Source organism: Cnephaeus nilssonii, assembly GCF_951640355.1.
Source record: "Cnephaeus nilssonii genome assembly, chromosome: 4".
In the NCBI taxonomy this organism is placed as follows: domain Eukaryota; kingdom Metazoa; phylum Chordata; class Mammalia; order Chiroptera; family Vespertilionidae; genus Cnephaeus; species Cnephaeus nilssonii.
Genome location: NC_137075.1, coordinates 106552010 through 106570997, shown reverse-complemented (window position 1 = coordinate 106570997; position 18988 = coordinate 106552010). Strand labels below are relative to the sequence as shown.

The 18988-nt window shown below is 49.0% G+C and overlaps 1 protein-coding gene across 1 annotated transcript; it reads left to right on the top strand.

The window, feature by feature from the left end:
* Positions 1-11622: 11622 nt before the first annotated feature.
* LOC307098324 (corticosteroid-binding globulin-like) lies at positions 11623-18847 on the top strand (the record flags this gene model as incomplete). The annotated part of the gene is made up of 4 exons (XM_079769012.1): positions 11623-12232; positions 13644-13914; positions 18313-18460; positions 18590-18847. The coding sequence occupies 4 exons, from the start codon at positions 11623-11625 to the stop codon at positions 18845-18847; spliced, it is 1287 nt and encodes a 428-aa protein (XP_079625138.1).
* Positions 18848-18988: the final 141 nt, after the last annotated feature.

The following is an 18988-nucleotide window of genomic DNA, read 5'->3' as shown; positions in this document are numbered from 1 at the left end:
GATGGAGAGGTGGATGGAGAGGTGGATGGGAGGATTTGTAGATGGATAGATAGATGAGTGGGAGGTACATAAGTGGGTGGGTGGATGGATGGATGGATGGATGGAGAGGTGGATGGGAGGATCGGTAGATGGACAGATAGATGGATGAGTGTGGGGGGTACATAGGTGGGTGGATGGATGGATGGGTGGGAAAACACTTTTCCAACAGAGTGTGGCATCTGTCCTTCCTCCTCAGCCTTTCTGACAGTGTAGCGAGGCCACTCTCCATGGCCAGGTCCCTTCAACAGTTCCTGTTCCTCTAGATCCCCACGCACCAGTAAGCACTGCACACCATGTACCCAAAAGAAGTGGGTGCAGTGGGCTGAGGGCTAGAACATTTGCCTGAGGAGGAACGCTGATCTTCCCACGTGTTTCTGCATCTCTAACCACCAGAATCAGCTGTCGATGTTGGCTACCCTCTTTACTCCTCAGCCCAGGATAGCTGGCCTTGGGTAAGCCACGTTACCTCCCTGAGACTCAAATTTTTGTACAGGCTGGTGGTGAGGGTTACATAGAGTATTCCTATGAGTCCTCTCAATGCTTCAAAGGACGGTGCCTTTATGAAGAGACCAGGCAGAAGGTTGTGGGAAGGGTTAAAGGAAAACCCAGGAGTGTGTCTGGTGAGACACCCAGTGGTTAGCAAAGCCGGGGCCCTCACCTGCCCAAGGGAGTCCTTAGTTCTGGGGAGCAGTCGCTCTATACTTGGGCCCTTTCCTTCTCCCACTGTCCTAAGTAAATACTTCATATCGTCACTTCTCATCACACCTCCAACACCTCCTGCCCCAATCCCTCTCAGCTGGTCACCTTACTTCCTTTTTCATCTGCCAACATATACTAGTAAGTAGCCATCTGCCCACGGCCTGCAGCTGGGCTCACGTCCCACCTTCCCTGAGGTCACCCGTCCACCTATGATGGGTTGTGCTTTATCTCTCCCACTCAAGGACCTCACACAGGCAATCCTGCCCTCTGTCTCCTCCATCACAAATCTTCCCTGCCTTCTAGGCTTTTTCTACCAGGATGCAAACATGCTCTAGTGTCTGCTATCTTACAATGGATAGATGGATGTTTTGGGGGCTTTTTCAGGCTACTGACAACGTGTGAATTCACAGGCCACACCTGGACCAAAGGGTGCAATCATATCACCTTTCCACACCTGGACGCAACACCGCCATGGACCCTCTGGGCCCCAGAATCAGCCCTGGGGGATTCCTCAGGATCCAGCCCATTACCTCTTCTCTGACACAGGGCAAGGCAGGGAAGGAATGAATGAAGATGGAGGCAGGTGAGCTCTGTGTAAGAGCTTTAACTTAGGTATCTAGGCTCAAATTCTCAGTAGTGTGACTTAGATGGGTCTTCTAACCGCTCTGTGCCACAACTTCCCAGTCTGCCAGGTGGGAATAGCAACAGTCACCAGCATTTACAGCACCTTCTAGGCTCTGCTCTCTGCTCTCTCCACGTATGTCCTCACCTATCTTCACACAGCCTGGAGATTCCGGGGCTAGGCCCTCCATTTCTCAGCTGAGGCACAGGGAGGTTACCTAACGCTGCTCAATATGACTCAGCTAAGGTCTGGATTCGAACCCAGAGTCCATGCTCTTGACTGCTATACTATCCTAGCTGCTAATAACACCTCTAGCATACGGCTCTTGTGGGGATCAACTAGGTCAACACACTGAGAACACCAGAGCTGGCACCCAGCGAGGGCTCGGGAAACGCCAGCCGCGGGCCTCACTGGGGGCAGCCCCAGGGCTCAGCACTGTGAACCAGAGCAGCAGGAACTGGCAAGTGGGAAGTGAGAGGAAGATAAATGGTGCGAGCCAGCCCAAGTGGAACAAACTGGTGGCCTCTCTGGGCTGTGTTACTGTCTGTCCAGGAGGAGGGCGGCCCCGAGGCAGCACAGACCTGCTCCACCTAGGAATCTAGGAACGGCCAGAGGCTGAGTCTACACGCAGAACCAGTGGCCCCAGCAATGCTGGCCCGCATGGTCACAGGAAAGGGACTCCGGTGTTTCTCCTGACCCCGACAGCCAAAAGGCAGGCTGCAGGAGCACCGACGGCCAGCTCAGGTCCAGCCTCTGAAGCCCGAGACTTAGCCCAACCTGCCCATGCCACCCACCCCTACACTGGCCACGAGTACTGGTTGGCATCCTTCTTGGCCAACACGGCACATGATTCCTCGGTTAAACACCTGGCCAGAGGTCAGCAAAGGCCAGCCAAGACTCCTCCCTTGGCAATTCTGATCATGGCAGGCTCTGGCTTGACGTGACCTGTCCCATGCTAGGCAAGACCCGCACCCTGTCTTCCTAGGACCCCGATTTCAGAAGGTGCTGCCTTATCCACACAAGCTGAGGAAGTTAGGGGACCCTGAGCCACACTCCCAGGCCCAGCTTCCGTGGGTGGCAGATCTGGAATAGAGGAGCCCAGAACAAGACCTCTGTGATGGAGAGATTTCAGACGAGGTGGCTAGGCCTTAGAGAGCTGTGGCCAGAAGCTCCTCCCAGGATTTGGGGTGAACCCTGAAAGACTAAGTCATTCTCAAATGAGGCCCAGATGCAGCAGTGACTGTCCCAGAGGGGACAACTGAACTGGGCCTCCTACTAAGCAGGGAGCAGGTCCCACTCACCTGAAGGCTGCTAGGTGCTGGTGGACACAGACCAGTGGTTCAGAAACACACAATAAAAGAAAGAACATCTGACTCAAAAGGGCTTATGAGCCCTGACCCATGTGGCTCAGTTGGCTGAGTATTGTTCCATGCACCGAAGGGTCATGGGTTCAAGTCCTGCTCAGGTTGTGGTTTGATCCCAGGTCGGGGTGTGGTCAAGGCACATACTGGAGGCAACAGAGCCTGTTTCTCTCTCTCCCTCTCCTCAATTTTTAAAAATTATCTTTTAAAAAGTGCTTTTGAAAAATGGTATTTTCTTTTTAAAAAATTATTTTTCTATCTTAAGAGGCTAAGAGGTTGATGATTAAAAAAAAGATATTTGGGCCTGGCTGGTATGGCTCAGTGGTTGAGCATCGACCTATGAACCAGGTGGTCATGGTTTGATTCCCAGTCAGGGCACATACCCGGGTTGCAGGCTCAATCCCCAGTAGGGGGCGTGCAGGTGGCAGCTGATCCATGATTTTCTATCATCATTGATGTTTCCATCTCTCTCTCCCTCTCTCTTCCTCTCTGAAATACACACACACACACACACACACACACACACGTGTCCTGGTGCATGGATTCGTGCACATTGAAAGGAAATTAATTAGAAGAAATATTTTAATATTGCTATTCGCCCTTTCTCTATAATAGACATGTCAACCAAATTCATGATCGACAATGACAGATCGAAACACATGCGTGCAATTGGCACCAGCGAGAGCTTTATATGTATCACGCATGCACGAATCAACTTAGCCTTTTATAGATATAGAACAAACTTGCTTAATTAGACCTGCTTTCTGATTTAGCTAAACTTTTTCCAGCCCAGTGAAGCACCCCAACTTCTCGTTCAGGTAATTGTCAGCAATACAGCAGTAAATATCAACATGAAGCAGATTATTATTGTAAATCACGCAGGAAGAATAAAGGGTAAAATATTTAACTGTAGCAGTGTTTGACTATATTCTGCACAGTGAGAAAACCTGAAGTCATTTTCAAGGTCCACCATTTCTTACTTCTTCTCAGTCAAGTTTCTAAGCTTTCTAAATCTCCATTTTCTGGCTAATGAAAAGAAAATAGGATACCACCGAGTCTCCTATCTACCTACTCCAGGACTTCTGTGAGGATCAAATGAGATGAGGCACGGGAAAACACTTCACAGACATTTGGTTAAAGTGTGAAATGTTTGCACCTGGCTATAAAGCAAGTTGTGTTCCTGGGCTGAAGAAACTCCAAGGAGGCTAGTCGTCGCTAGGGAGAGGAAACCGGGTGTTGCTACGTGACATCACTACCCAGCACCCACAGCGACCGTTTCCAGGCTGGGCTGGGCTGTGGACCGCATTTTGCGCTATGGGGGTCTTGGCAGCATTGGCTGCAATTTGGTGGGGTGTCACTCTGGGGTGGTGGTGGGGCCTGTGTCCCACTTGGGGGAAGCCGAGTGTTGGCTTGTCAGCGCCAGGTCTGTGGTGCCGTTTATTTTTAAACTAGAGGCCTGATGCATGAATTCATGCACAGGTGGGGTCCCTCGGCCTGGCTGGCAATCAGGGCCGATCGGGGCCATCTCACCCAGTCCCGACTGGGGCTCATCGGGGCAGCCGGGCCGGGGAGAGGGACCGCAGGAGGTTGACCAGCCGGGGAAGGGACTACAGGAGGTTGGCTGGCCACAGGAGGTTGACTGTGGGAGCACAGTGACCACCAGGGAGCAGCTCCTGCGTAGAGTGTCTGCCCCCTGGTGGTCAGTGCACGTCATAGCTGTCGTCCAGTTGTCTGGTTTTAACAGTCACTTAGGCTTTTATTTATAGACTAGAGGCCCGGTGCATGAAAATTCATGCACTTGAAGGGGGGTTCCTCAGCACGGCCCGCCCCCTCTCACAGTCCAGAGCCCTCAGGGGCGGGAGGCGACCCGGCAATCAGGGGAAGGCGACGCCCCCATCACACTTCTGCTGCTGTCACTGCCGGCAGCACAAGCCTCGGCCAGCCCTGGTTACCTGAGCCTCGGGAAGCCCTGGGCGGCTGGCAGCCACCATTCGAGGCTTGCCTGTGCCTTGGGCTGGCCCTGGGCAGCTGGGGGGCTGAGGAGACTGGGGGACTCCAGAGGCAGGCGTGCGGAGTGGCCGGACCTGCCTGGGGGCGGGCCCGGCCCTGCCACACACCTGCCGCCCCGGCAGGGCTGAGGTGACTGGGTGCCACCATCTTGTGGCTCTGGGCACTGCCACCTTTGAGGGCGTGGCAGTCAATTAGCATATTCCCTCCTTATTGGCTGTGGGTGCCGCCATCTTTGTGAGGGTGTGATGGTCAATTAGCATACCCCCTCTTTATTAGATAGGATGGCCAGTGCGCATCATGGCTACCAGTCAGACAGGCACTTAGCCTTTTATATATCTCTCTATATATATAGATATATAGATATATAGATATATATAGAAAAGGTATTTTTTTTTCAGGCACTGTCTAAGCAGAATCCAGTACTTGATGGGCACCAGTCACTGAAGAGATGAAATAACAATTCTAGCAGTGGTTCTCTTGACTGAGGTCTCACCATGAGCGTGCTGCTATGTGAGGGTCACATACCATTTGCTTTTTACAGCAATCCCATGTGTTTATATATGTAAATGTGTGTATGTTGTGTATGTATGTTAAGTGTATGTATATTTTAAAGAAATATTTGAGAGTAGATTTTTCTTTACCCTTAAATATATGTATATTTCCTATGAATTTGAAATAATAGTCTTTAGTAGTGACCAACTTCAGGAAATTTAGCACTGGTACAATACTTTTATCTAACATGCCATCCATATTCCAATTTTGTCACTTTTCCCAATAACGATCGTCATAGCATATGTGTCTTCCAGTTCAGGACCTACGCACTGCATTGAGTACGCATTCAAGGATGACTCACTGGTCTTTCAGGGGTCACCCCAAATCCTGAGAGGAGCTTCTTGTCAAAGACACCCGAGAATCACCACCTCCTCCTCTTAAATCATACCTTTTTAGTCTCCTGCAAGAGGGAACATATTTTGTCTTTTATGACGCTGCCATTTTGGAAGAACACAATCCCTGTTATCACTAAAGGATGTCAACATACATATGAAAAAGGAGAAATTTGGCCCCTACTTCACACCATACAGAAAAATCAAATCCAGATGGTTTGCAGATCTAAATGTGAAAACTAAAGCAATAAAAGCTTCTAAAAAATAAGAAAACTTGTTTCACAACCTGGGAGTAGGTTGGGGTATCTTAAAACAGACATAAGCAGCACTAACTGTAGAAGGGTAAATGAAAGAATTGGACTCCACTGAAATCGTGAACTATATTCACCCAAAGATTCCATAAAGAAGGAAAAACCAAGTCACGAACTTAGAAAAACCTATATATATATATGGCATTCCTCCCAACCCATAAGAAAAAGATAACTTGACATGTTATCTTATGCAAACAGGCACTTCTCAAAAGATAATATCCTTGGCTAAGGAGGAGAAACTATATTATTTTTTTACCCAGAAAGCTCCGTCTCTTAATATCCAAAAATGTAGTAACTTAAAATAACCATTTATTATATTCTTGGGCTCTTTGGATAGGAATTTATATAAGTCACAGTAGGAAAGGCTTGTCTCAGTTCTAGGATGTCTATGAACTCAACTGGAGGTTTTTAGTGTTTTTAGTAAAAGGCAACCACCATAATATCAAAAGGAGGATAAAGGTATTTTAAAAACAATTGGAGAAAATTCAGACTTTCCGATGCAAAGAAGTAAAAGACACAAAAGGGAAAAGAAGATACAGGAAATGGAAAATATGGAATAAAGTAGTATGTCAATTCTAACACAACAATAATTAAAATAAATGTAACTAGGGTAAATTTATCAATAAAAGGACAGAGACACTCTTTTTTGGATAATAAAAATAAACCCACCAAAATGTTGTATATATAAGATACTTTTAAAACAAGAAGGCACAGGCAGTTTGGTTGTAAAAGAATGGGCTATATCAGGCAAATGTGAGCCAAAAGAAAGTTAAGAAAGCAATCTTATTGGGTTAAGAATAATTTACGACCAAAATGTATCAATGAAACAAAGAGAAAAATAAACAACAGAGCAACAGGACATAATTATCAAAAGTACATATACTTTAACTGTCTCAAAGTATGTCAATCAACAACTGACAGATAAATGAATGAACAATTGTGATTGAAGATTTTAATGTTCACTAGTAAGCAACTAAATATCCCAAGTAAATAGAGTCAACATAGATTTGGAGAGTTAAGTAAAATAAAAAGCTCAAGCTATTATACATATACATACATGTATACATATATACCCATATCAAAAGATAGGACCTATTTAAAGAAAAATAAGGATTTACAAAAATAGACCACATGTGATTGAAAAAAAGCCTCAACAAGTCCAAAATGTTCAATATCATATAGATGTTATTCTTTGGCAGAAATGAAATAAAAGTAACAAAAAAAGTAGCCTAAAATTCTAAATAAACTAAATGACATATCACTAAATTACCCTTGGGTAGAATTAAAACAATAAAGGCAATTAAGAAATACTTTGAAAAAATGACAATGGGAATCGCATAAAAAAATTGTAGGACATAGCTAACTCAGTATTTAGATGAAAACTTTTATTTTTTTTTAATCCTCACCTGAGAACATGCTTAGAGAGAGGGGGTGAGAGAGAGAGAGAGAAACATCAATTGGTTGTCTTCCATACATGTGCCCTGACCTAGAATCAAAAAGGCAACCTTTCCATGCACAGGATGATGCTCAACCAACTAAGCCACTCAAGCTGAGCAAAAACTTTTAACTTCAAATACACTTATATAAAGACTGAAATGTTAAAAAGAAAGCAGAGCATTTACCTCAAGAAAATAAGGGGGGGGGGGGTGGGGAGGAGAGACAACAGAAGGAAACCCAGAGAATTTATATATATATATATATATATATATATATATATATATATTTTTTTTTTTTTTATTAATTTTTTACAGAGAGGAAGGGAGAGGGATAGAGAGTTAGAAACATCGATGAGAAACATCTATCAGTTGCCTCCTGCACACTCTCTACTGGGTATGTGCCCACAACCAAGGTACATGCCCTTGACCGGAATCGAACCTGGGACCCTTGAGACTGCAGGCCGACGCGCTATCCACTGAGCCAAACCGGTTAGGGCAAAGAGAATTTTAAAGTAAAAAAAATGAACACAGAAATCAATGCAGATTAAAAAAACAAAAAGCAACAATAAGCATTAACAAAACTAAAAGCTGGTCCTTTGAAAAGATTAATTAGCTAGACAAATCTTTCTAAATGATTCATCAAGAGAAAATATTCAAATAAATTTTTAAATAATTATTGACATGAGATTTAAAAATAATAAACTCCTGTATGTAAATTCCAAAAATGGCTTAAGGAATAAAAACTCGAAAAGACCAGTGAGCGTTAATAACACTGAACCCCCTCAGAGCTCTAGCGCCAGCTGTGGGCCAGCTTTCCTCTCTCCTCGGGAAGCAGCTCCCGAGCCCTGCTGGGAACAGTCACTGACGCTGCCAGCCTAGCAGCGGGCCCTGGGCCCCGCCGGGACCTTTCCCAGGGCCCGATTTAGCACAGTCTACGGGTGGAGAATAGCGCTCGAAGTCCTTTCTGTGGGCTGATAGGAACAATGAGGAAAGGTGAGTCTCGTTCCTTCTGGTATCAAATAAGTAGTTAGAACCAAGTAACCTGGAGCTGCAGTGGCCACCTTGGCCCCCACCATAGAGACTAAAGCAGGAAAGCACAAGAAAGCACAGATAAGAATTTCAAAAGAGAGACAGAGAGCCCTGGCCAGGTGGCTCAGTTGGTTGGGCATTGTCCTGTGCACCAAAAGGTTGCTGGTTTGATTCCCGGTCAGGGCACAGGCCCAGGTTGTAGGCTTGATCCCCAGTGTGTGGTGTGCAGGAGGCAGCCAATCCATGATTCTCTCTCATCATTGATGTTTCTATCTCTCTCTCCCTCTCCCTTCCTCTCTGAAATCAATTTAAAAAAAAAAAATTAAGTGAGAGAGACAGACAGATCTAATGACAACTTGGGACCCCCTGGATCCAACCAGGCCTGAAGCTCTCTCCACCTTTTAGAACTCTCATTCAAAAGACTCAATAAATATTCTTTTTTTCTTTAAAGAAGTTGAGTGTGGTCTCTGTCACTATAATCAAAAAAGAACTGATGAATTAAAATGTGGGGAAGAACGCTCTGGTTTCTCTTCAGACCGTATAAATCTCTCGCCTTTTACTAAAATGTGGGGAAGAGGGAAGGAGCTAGATTTTAGAGTCTTGAATTTGAATCTCAAGGACAGCTCACATAACCTCCAGGTGCCTCAGTTTTCTCATCTAAAGAAAAAGGGGATAATAGTACGCACTCACAGAGTCATGGTGGAGATTGGGAGGGTCCAGGGAAGCAACTGACTGCTTTATTCCAGCTGAGGGCCCCTTGAAGACAGGGCCATGCCAGACCCATCCCCAGCCTGAGCTCAGCAAATCTGTCTCACAGGTATTAGTGCCATCATGCCCACTAAGGGCACCTGCGGCTTCTATGCCAGCTGCCACTGGGCGTCCACAAACACTGACGCAACACCAGCCACATTTTGATATTTAAAAATAAAACATCGGGGAATTGAACTTCAAGTTAATCTGGGGAGTTGCTGTGTTACTCAAATTTCCTGGAAAGGCCTCCTATTGGTCAATGACTGGGGGGAGGGGACCACCAGTGATGAAGGCCACTGGCCCCCTCTAACCATTAACCAGCCAGGAAGCTGGCAAACAGGATTTAGCAGCAGCTGCCCCTCTGGCTTACTGTACACCCCTGAGGACCCAGGACACAGGACCCAGGACCCAGGACCCAGCCAGCAGCTGCAACCTGGACTCTGCAGAGGGTGAGTAACAGCTGAGGACACTCCATCCTTTGTTCCTGCCAGACCTCAGAACACAGTAACTACAACTTGCTTATTTGATTATTTTATTTTATTTTATTGTTTGAAGTATCACAAACAGTAGTGCATATGTCTCCCTTTTTCAGCCAACAGGGATAGGAGCAGCCCTGGGGAGGGCTCCCGAAGTCTGTGTGTCTGCCCACAGGAGGTGTGGTTTCCCCTGGCCTCCTGCTTTGTGGGGGTTGACACCGAGCCAAGACCCATTCCCATCTGTCTCACAACTGATGCTCCTAAGCCAGGCAGCATTAAGAGCCCAGAGACCAGTCTGAGAGCTGGCATGGCAGCGTCTGGGGGGGGGGGGGGGCAGGGTCAGGGGGAGAGGGTGCCAGACTGGCATAGCACAGACTGTGCATTCTACAGAGTCACACACGCCTCCTGGCTTGGTGACCTGGGGCAAGGATACTACAGATCAAACAGAACTCTGTGCTTTCCACCACATGTTAGGAGGCCGCAGGGCTGCACCTGGCCCACTGGGGCGTTTGTGAAAGTAAAGGATGCCGTGGGTGGTTACTATGTAGGTCACTTCAGAAATGAGGAACAAGGACATACTTGAAATGAAATTCATGAATAATATTGACACTGCATTTTCAGAGAGCTTTTTCACTCAGCATTCTGTTATCTATAGAGAAAAGCAGAATGGCTTATCACAGGCTCTGAAGTTAGACCACATGGCTTAGAATTTCAGCTCTAACTCCCTGGGCCTCAGTTTTCTCATCTGTACAATGGGCGCAGGATGAGCCCTTAAGTGAAGTCACGTAGGAAAACACTAACAGCTGTGACTGATATTCACAACCATCTTGCAGCGTTTTGATCCTATCAGGGAGGAGTGACACAAGAGACAGCAGGAAGAGAAGGGAAGCAAGCCCGCCTAACTCCAGGCTACACACTGCAGAGGGCCCTTGCCCAAGAGGGGCTCAAAGACAGGTTTGGAGGGGACCGGAGCTAAAGCAAAGATCGCACTGCAGTGTGACAGGGACAGTGACAGAGAGAAGCACAGCGGAAGGGCTTCCTGGAGGAGGTGACCTGGGACCTGAGGGAGTGAGCCAGACTAGGCAGGGAGAGGCTGGGCCTACAGAGTGGAGCCAAGTGGGGCAAGAATGGGATGGCACCCCGGCCAGAGCCAGCTCCACAGACACTGGGAGCTGCAGTGACCTTCTCTGCCCTGGCCCTGCAGAGCAATGAGTCCGGTGTGTGCTGGGAGGGAACCCCCGGGGTAGCCAGCCATCGGGCTGTGGCTGAGACTTCCAGGGGCCACATTTGAGGCTGGGAGCAGGGCTGGCTGTCACCAGTGACAAGGTCATGAGGACCCCCTGGGTCACCTTGGTGAAGATCCACTCTGCCTGGAGCCCTGGAAAATGCCATCAGCTTGTTAATTAAAGGACACTATCAAAAGAGCAAAAAGGCTGTAACCGGTTTGGCTCAGTGGATAGAGCGTCGGCCTGCAGACTCAAGGGTCCCAGGTTCGATTCCAATCAAGGGCATGTACCTTGGTTGTGGGCACATCCCCGGTAGGAGGTGTGCAGAGGCAGCTGATCAATGTTTCTCTCTCATCGATGTTTCTAACTCTCTATCCCTCTCCCTTCCTCTCTGTAGAAAATCAATAAAATATTTTTTTTAAAAAAAGAGCAAAAAGGCACCCACAGAATCGGAGAAAGTATTTATAAGTCACATATTCGATAAAGGGTTAATGTCCAGAATACACAAAGAACTTCTAAAACTCAAGTACAAAACTACAAAAAAACAAACAAAAAAAAAACACCTCAATTCAGAAAATGGGCAAAGAACTTGATAAATCAGCTGAGACCACTGAGACCTAGAGTCCTCCTGAGGGGCCCCCAGTCACACAGTCCAAGTGGAAGAACAAACTGGGGCTTGGACGGGTCTCCTGCCTCCTGTCACGCAGGCCCCAGTGCCTGGGAGGCCCCACATCACCTAATGAGCACTTCTCATTTGGCAGGCCCAGCCACCCTGAACGATGCTGCTCGCCCTGTGCACCTGTCTCCTCTGGCTGTCTACCAGTGGCCTCTGGACTGTTCAGGCTAAGGACTCTGATGCTGACACGAGCGTAAGGAGCCAGCACCGGGTCCTGGCTCCAAACAACGTTGACTTTGCCTTTGGCCTGTATAAGCACCTAGTGGCCTTAACTCCTGGCAAGAATGTCTTCATCTCCCCTGTGAGCATTTCCATGGCCTTGGCCATGCTTTCCCTGGGTGCCCATGGCCACACAAGGGCCCAGCTTCTCCAGGGCCTGGGCTTCAACCTCACTGACATGTCTGAGGCCGAGATCCATCAGGGTTTCCGGCACCTCCATCGCCTCCTCAGGGAGTCAGACACCACCTTGGAAATAACCATGGGCAATGCCTTGTTCCTCAACCAGAGCCTGGAGCTTCTAGAGTCCTTTTCCGCAGACACCAAGCATTACTACGAGTTGGACACTGTGGTTACGGACTTCCAGGACTGGGCCAGAGCCCACAAGCAAATCAATGAGCACATCAAGAACAAGACACAAGGGAAAGTCGTGGACTTGTTCTCCGAGCTGGACAGCCCAGCCATGCTTATCCTGGTCAACTACATCTTCTTCAAAGGTACCCCTCCCCATCCATTCTGACGCCACCTCACCTGCTATTGCCAAGAGCAGTAACAGCTACCCAAATTCAGGGGCGCTCGTGGGCAAGGCCTTTGTTTTAAAAAGCAATGCACGTCTGTGAGTCTCCATCCTCACCATAACCCTACTAGGAAGATGGAATTACATAATCTTACAAAAGGTCAAAATGACAACCAGAAGAGTTGAGTGACTTGCCCAAGCTTTTATAGGCTGGTGTGAGGCCCAAACATGTAACCGTGAACAGTCTGGCTACCTCGTAGTCTATAAACACTAGATAAGTTCTGGCTGTGAATCAGGCCTGGACCAGGGACTGGAAACAGCAGCCAGGAACCAGACAGACCTCCGGAGCCCTCAGATTGCACCTGAGCTGTTGTATATGCATCTCCCAGGTGCTCACAGCCAGCCAAACTGCAGTTCCTCTTCACCCGTTTGGAACAGCTTTTCCAAAATCCCTTTTCATAAAATCACCGGGGAGACTTGTTAACATTATAAATTCCAGACCCCACACCAGACCTACTAAAGCACGACCTCCACAGGAAAGTCCTAGAATTTGTATTTTTAACCCTCCTCTAATCATTTTAATGATTAGAAAATTTGGGGACATACTGTCCTTGAGAATAAAAATCTAAGCTCCTTAGTTCCCAACCCCCACCCGCCCTCAGGGAATTGGACAATGTGTGGAGACAGTGGTGTTGTCACAACTAGGGGTGGGATGGGATGTGCTCCTGGCATCTATTGGAAGGGCGTCTACTGGGAGAGCCCAGGGGTGCTGCTAAACGCCCTAAAATGCACAAGACAGCCCCACATCATATCTGCCCCAAATGGCTATAGTCCCAAGGTTGAGGAACCCTGGCCCAGCACCATCTGCTTCTTTGCCTCTCCAGCCTCATGTCAACATGTTCCCTACACACACACACACACACACACACACACACACATACAGTGTCTGACCACACTAAATTCCTCTCATGTCCTGGAGTCTGGCTGTCCCTATAGAAACCTGTATGAGTTTCCTATTGCTGCTGCAACAAATTACTGCAAATATGGTGGCTTAAAACAATGCAATTTATTATATTACAATTCCGAAGGTCAGAAGTCCAAAATGTGTCACACGGGTTACAGTCAAGGTGTTAGTAAGGCATGCTCCTCCTTACGTTTTTAGGGGCCAATCTCAGAAATGGAGCAAAGCCTCAATCCATTCCAAGAGCGGAAGATGGAACAGGCCTTAAACCTCCGGGGATTTCCCTTTTCCCAGGAAACGCTAGGGGACTGGCAGGGACCTTCCCGGGTGAGGGAAGCTGCTGTGTAACTTGCTTAGCGGTTACCCTGGTGCTCAGCTGCCACCACGCTCCTGCTCTTACAGGCCTAACTCCTGCCCTCCTTCTTCCCAGGCACGTGGGCACACCCCTTCGACCTGGCAAGCACCAAAGAGGAGAACTTCTATGTGAACGAGACGACCCTGGTAAAGGTGCCCATGATGTTCCAGTCGAACAACATCGACTACCTCAATGACCCGGTGCTCCCCTGCCAGCTGGTGCAGCTGGACTACATGGGCAACGGCACCGTCTTCTTCATCCTTCCGGACAAGGGGCAGATCGACACGGTCATCGAGGCACTGAGCCGGGACACCATCCAGAGGTGGTCCGACTCCCTGACCAGTGGGTAAGCCTCCAGCTGGCTGTTTGAACTTCTGAAGTAGGTCTGTCCCCAGAAAGTGGGGTGGGTGGAAAAGGGGTGCACCTGGGCGCCCTTCTCGCCCCAGACGCACCCTCCAGGGCTCATTGTTTTCCTGTCTGCTGGGTTCCCAAAGGCCACGCGGTTCTCTGACCTCGGGTCGCATTCATACATCCGTCGATGGACACGGAGATACTTTGGGGCATTCCACAAAGCGAGGTGCCTGGGAGGTTAATAGCCACCCTCCGTGTTATCACATGTTTGAATCATTTTCTTTAACTGAGTTCACCAGCCTCCCACTTACCCATTTTATTACCTTGCTTCCTGAAACCAAGTACTGCTAACGATGCCTGAGAGACTACAGTTAAACATGTAAGGAAAATGGCCACAGTATCCACCCTGGAAGCAACACAAAGCCCATGAGTGATTCTCATGTCACTCAGGGATCTAACTCCTCTTCAATCAATCAGTAAATAAGGAAAACTCCTGACATACAGTAGGTAATAACTGAATAAGGAAAAAGAGAGAGGAGTGTCCATGCTGATGGGTTGGTGGCCAGGAGAACCAGCCAATGAATCTCAGGCCCAGGAAAGGGGTGGGCTCAGAGTGCATATTCAGGGAGGGCTGGCTGAGCATGTGAGCAAACAATGAATGAGTGAATGAATGAACGAACGAGCAAATGAATTAATTTTCCCCAAGGCACTTCTGAGCTAGAGGACAATCACAGTTATGGTCAAGCATGTGCCCAGCCCCAATCCTCACCTTGGAGGAGAGGCAGATGTTTTTGAACATGATCCTCACTCTGGGGAGATCTGAGTTCTGTCCGTACACAAGCAAACAGTAACTCCAACCAACAGGGACCTGGTGGTGGGTGGGGTGGTGCAGACTCCAAGGGCAGAGGGGATGCAGGGAAGGGAGCAGACACTTGGATCTGGAGAAGCGCAGGAAGGCTCATGGAGCAGGTGTCATTCCTTTCCTTCCCTTAGTCACTCATTTGTTCACCTAACAGCCGTAATTGGAAGCACCTGCTGTGTACCACGCACTAGGCCAGTGGTCAGCAAACCGCGGCTCGCGAGCCACATGCGGCTCTTTGGCCCCTTGAGTGTGGCTCTTCCACAAAATACCACGGCCTGGGTGAGTCTATTTTGAAGAAGTGGCGTTAGAAGAAGTTTAAGTTTAAAAAATTTGGCTCTCCAAAGAAATTTCAATCGTTGTACTGTTGATATTTGGCTCTGTTGGCTAATGAGTTTGCCAACCACTGCACTAGACTAAGCAGAAGCGATAGAACAGAGAACAAGACACAGTGTAGACCTCAAAGACATGCACTCCAGAGCAGAAAACAGGTTCTGGTGGAATTTACAGTGCAGTGATGGAAGCTCTGCCCGAGGGAGAGAGGGAATGCAATGTGTGCAATGCTGGGGGGGAGGTAGGGGGGGGGGTCCCTGACTGGGCCCAGGGCCCTGGGGAAGGAGATGCAAAGCAGATTGCTTTGGCTTTGAACTGTGTATTAAGCCTAGGTCAGTGGTTCTCAACCTTTCTAATGCCGCGACCCTTTAATACAGTTCCTCATGTTGTGGTGACCCCCAACCATAACATTATTTTCGTTGCTACTTCATAACTGTAATTTTGCTACTGTTAATGAATCGTAATGTAAATATCTGTGTTTTCCAATGGTCGCAACCCACAGGTTGAGAACCGCTAGCAGGGTCACCTAAGACCATCGGAAAACACAGATATTTACGTTAGATTCATTAACAGTAGCAAAATTACAGTTATGAAGTAGCAACGGAAATAATGTTATGGTTGGGGGTCACCACAACATGAGGAACTGTATTAAAGGGTCGCGGCATTAGGAAGGTTGAGAACCACTGGCCTAGGTGAAAGTTCAACCAGCAGGAAGTGGCCCCTAGAGCATGAGTGGAAGAGGGAACGGCACCAAGTCAAGGAGGCTGTGCCCAGGGCCCCAGCCAAGCTGGGCAGCAGCAGCAAAGAATAAGAACAATTAACTCAGATGAACTTAGCAATCCAAGACTTTGCAGGTACAGAATCTAGAAAGAAGCTCTTCTACTTCATTACATACTAGAGGCCCAATGCACGAAATCTGTGCAAGGGGCTCGGCCCCCACCACCATGGCTTCAGAAGGTCGTCCGGAAGGACATTCGGAAGGCCGTCCGGTCTAATTAGCATATTATGCTTTTATTATTATAGATTATTATTACAGATGTAGGTTTTGGGCTTTATGTTCTCGAGTTGCATTTACTTTGAATGATCCCCTCCATGTTCGCTGCTGGGGCTCCTGGAAAGGTTAATCCAGTCCCGTGAATGGACATGGAGGTGCCTGGGAGTTTGACCTCACTCCTGAAGGGACTCAGGGTCTAGTCAGCTCTGGGATTCAGAGAGACCCCCTATGGCTACATGGGGGACACAGGAGGCATTCTTAGAGTCCTGAAACCAAACATGCCTGCCCTGTGTGAGGTTGTGTGGGGGGGGTGGTATGTGGAGGTGGGGTGTGTTCATGTGAGCCTGTGTTTGGGTGATGGTAGATAGGGACCCATTGGCCAGCTCTTCACCATTTCAACTGTGCCATCCCCACCTCCATTCAGGTACAGTGCCACCAGGTGCTGATAACGCACCTGGATTCTAACAAATTCTGGACCGTATTGTGCTGCAAGTGAGGTCGATAATCTTTCTCTTTACACCAAAAGTAATCTCTTCACTAACCTACTTTAACTTACCATTAATCAATAACACATGCCACTTTCTTCTAAATCCTTTTTAAAATAAAGATCCAAAGTGAAATTTTGCACCTTTAGCCCTCATATGTGACTGGGCATGAACAATTCTCTACGCCATCCGAACGGAGCCTGCCCAGTGCCAGAAGACAGACCCTCCCTCTGGTTCCTCCCCCCATGCTTCTGTGACCCTTTCCCCACCTACCCTCCCAGCATCACCTCGATGCTTCCCAGTCTCCCCGGTGCACCGAGCCCGCACCTTCAGGGCCAGCTTGCACCCACCCCCCACGGAAGCCACCACCCCACTCAGAGCTCGCACACTTTTCCTCCTGTCCCCTTGTCCCGCTGTCCAAGCAGATTGCTTTGAACTGTGTACCGAGTCTCACTTACCCGCCCGCTGCTCTGTGTCACGTGGGCAGCTCTCCGGGGGTGAGGAGATGGGGCCTGGAGGCAGGTGGCTGGTCCTGGTGCTTCCCTGGTGTCACTGGGGGAAGCCTCGGCCTTTCGGACGTTCAGCCTCAGTCTGGACACTGACGGCAGGGTGAGCGCATGCGGACGGGAGGTCAGGAGGTAAAGAAGGTCTGCCAGCCTGGCATAGGTCCGTCCCCCGTACTTTCCGTTGCTGCTTCCCAGTCCGGAGGAGCACCTCCACATCCCGCTCACCGTGCTGCCTCCTCGTCCCCTGGAGGGATGCTCAAGTTCTCGCGGCCGCTGGCAGCCTCCGGGACCCCAGGGCTGGTAGCTCAGTGCACAGAGGCCGCTGCCTCCCCGCCTGCTGTGGAGCCCGTCATTTCGCTGATGCCCCTCAGACTCAGGGTTTCAGGCACCTTCTCGCTCTCTGGAGAACAGGAAAAGGAAGAAATATTTACAAGAATTAATACCTTGGTAGGTGAAAATTTTAGCATCCCGTGCCCAACATGATTCCACCTAACTTTCTAGAAACTTCACTGGCTTTATCCAATGAGAACTGCTGGCCGAGTCTCAGAATTCTTACAGAATCGACCTCAGCGCAGAAGGGCCAGGGCACAGAGAGGGTGCACCATGGCTCTGCCACACAGCCTTAGTGGCACAGCCGTGGCCAGGACCCCCGCTGCCAGCCAGCTGCTCCTGCCTCCACTCCTGGCAGGGGGACCACAGGACTTCTTCTGTTTTGTTGTTGTTGTTGTTAATCCTCACCCGACGAGATATTTCCATTGATTTTAAGGAGAGTGGAAGAGAGAGGGGAAGATCAAAACATCAATGTGAGAGAAACACATTGGTTGCCTCCTGCACAAGCCCTGACCAGGGCGGGGGAGGAGCCTGCAACTGAGGTACATAATCCCAACCAGAATCAAATCCGGGATGCTTCAGTCTGGCTAGGACCACAAGGACCTCTTTAGGGACCCTCCTCTTCGATGTTCCAAGGTCCAGCAGTATCACAGGCAGAATCAGCTCAAAGAAAGAGCTGAGAAGAAAAGACCGCAATTCAGAGGCCCAGTGAGGAAGCTGCCTCTGTGGTGGATGGAGGGACAGATCCAGCCCTTGCCCTGTCCCTGTCCCTGCCCCCAAAGAACCTGTCCAGCTGAGAGGCAGGGTCCGGAGGGATCACAGGAAGTCTGGCTGGCCAAGCCCAGCCCTGGGAAAATCTAACACCCGTCTGCTCTCGCCCAAGCAGCCCAGTGGACCTGTACATCCCGAAGGTCTCCATCTCTGGAGCCTATGACCTTAGCGGCCTCCTAGAGGACATGGGCATTGCAGATTTGCTCACCAACCAGGCAAATTTCTCAGGCATCACTCAAGAAGCCCAGCTGAAGGTGTCAAAGGTAAGTGTCTCTTGAGCCTCTTTTTCCCCAAAAAATGCACAATATAAATAACAATCAGCAGCATGGAGCCCACTCATGAATGGGCCCAGAGCCCCAGGCTGAGAGCCCAGGCCTTGTCCATTCCAACAGGTGATCCACAAGGCCACGCTGCAACTCGATGAGAAGGGGGCGGAGGAAGCTGCCCCCACCGGGGTCACCCAAAATGTGGCGTCCGAGCCTCTCAGCATTCACTTCAACCGGCCCTTCATCGTCCTGATCTTCGACAATTTCACGTGGAGCAGCCTCTTCCTGGTCAAGGTTGTGGATCCTACCCAAGCGTCCACCTTCCCAAGAGCCACAGCGTGGTCTGACTTTAGGCACCAGGGACCCTACAGAAAGGACATGTGAGGAGGGAGGGGCCCCAGTCCTCTCCAGGTTCTCCTCTGCAGTCACTGGCATCGGGACTGACGACAGTGTATCACAGGAGAAAGGTGGGGCACCTGAGAGAATCTGAATCACAGCCATAGAGTGTAGTCATGTGATTGTGTT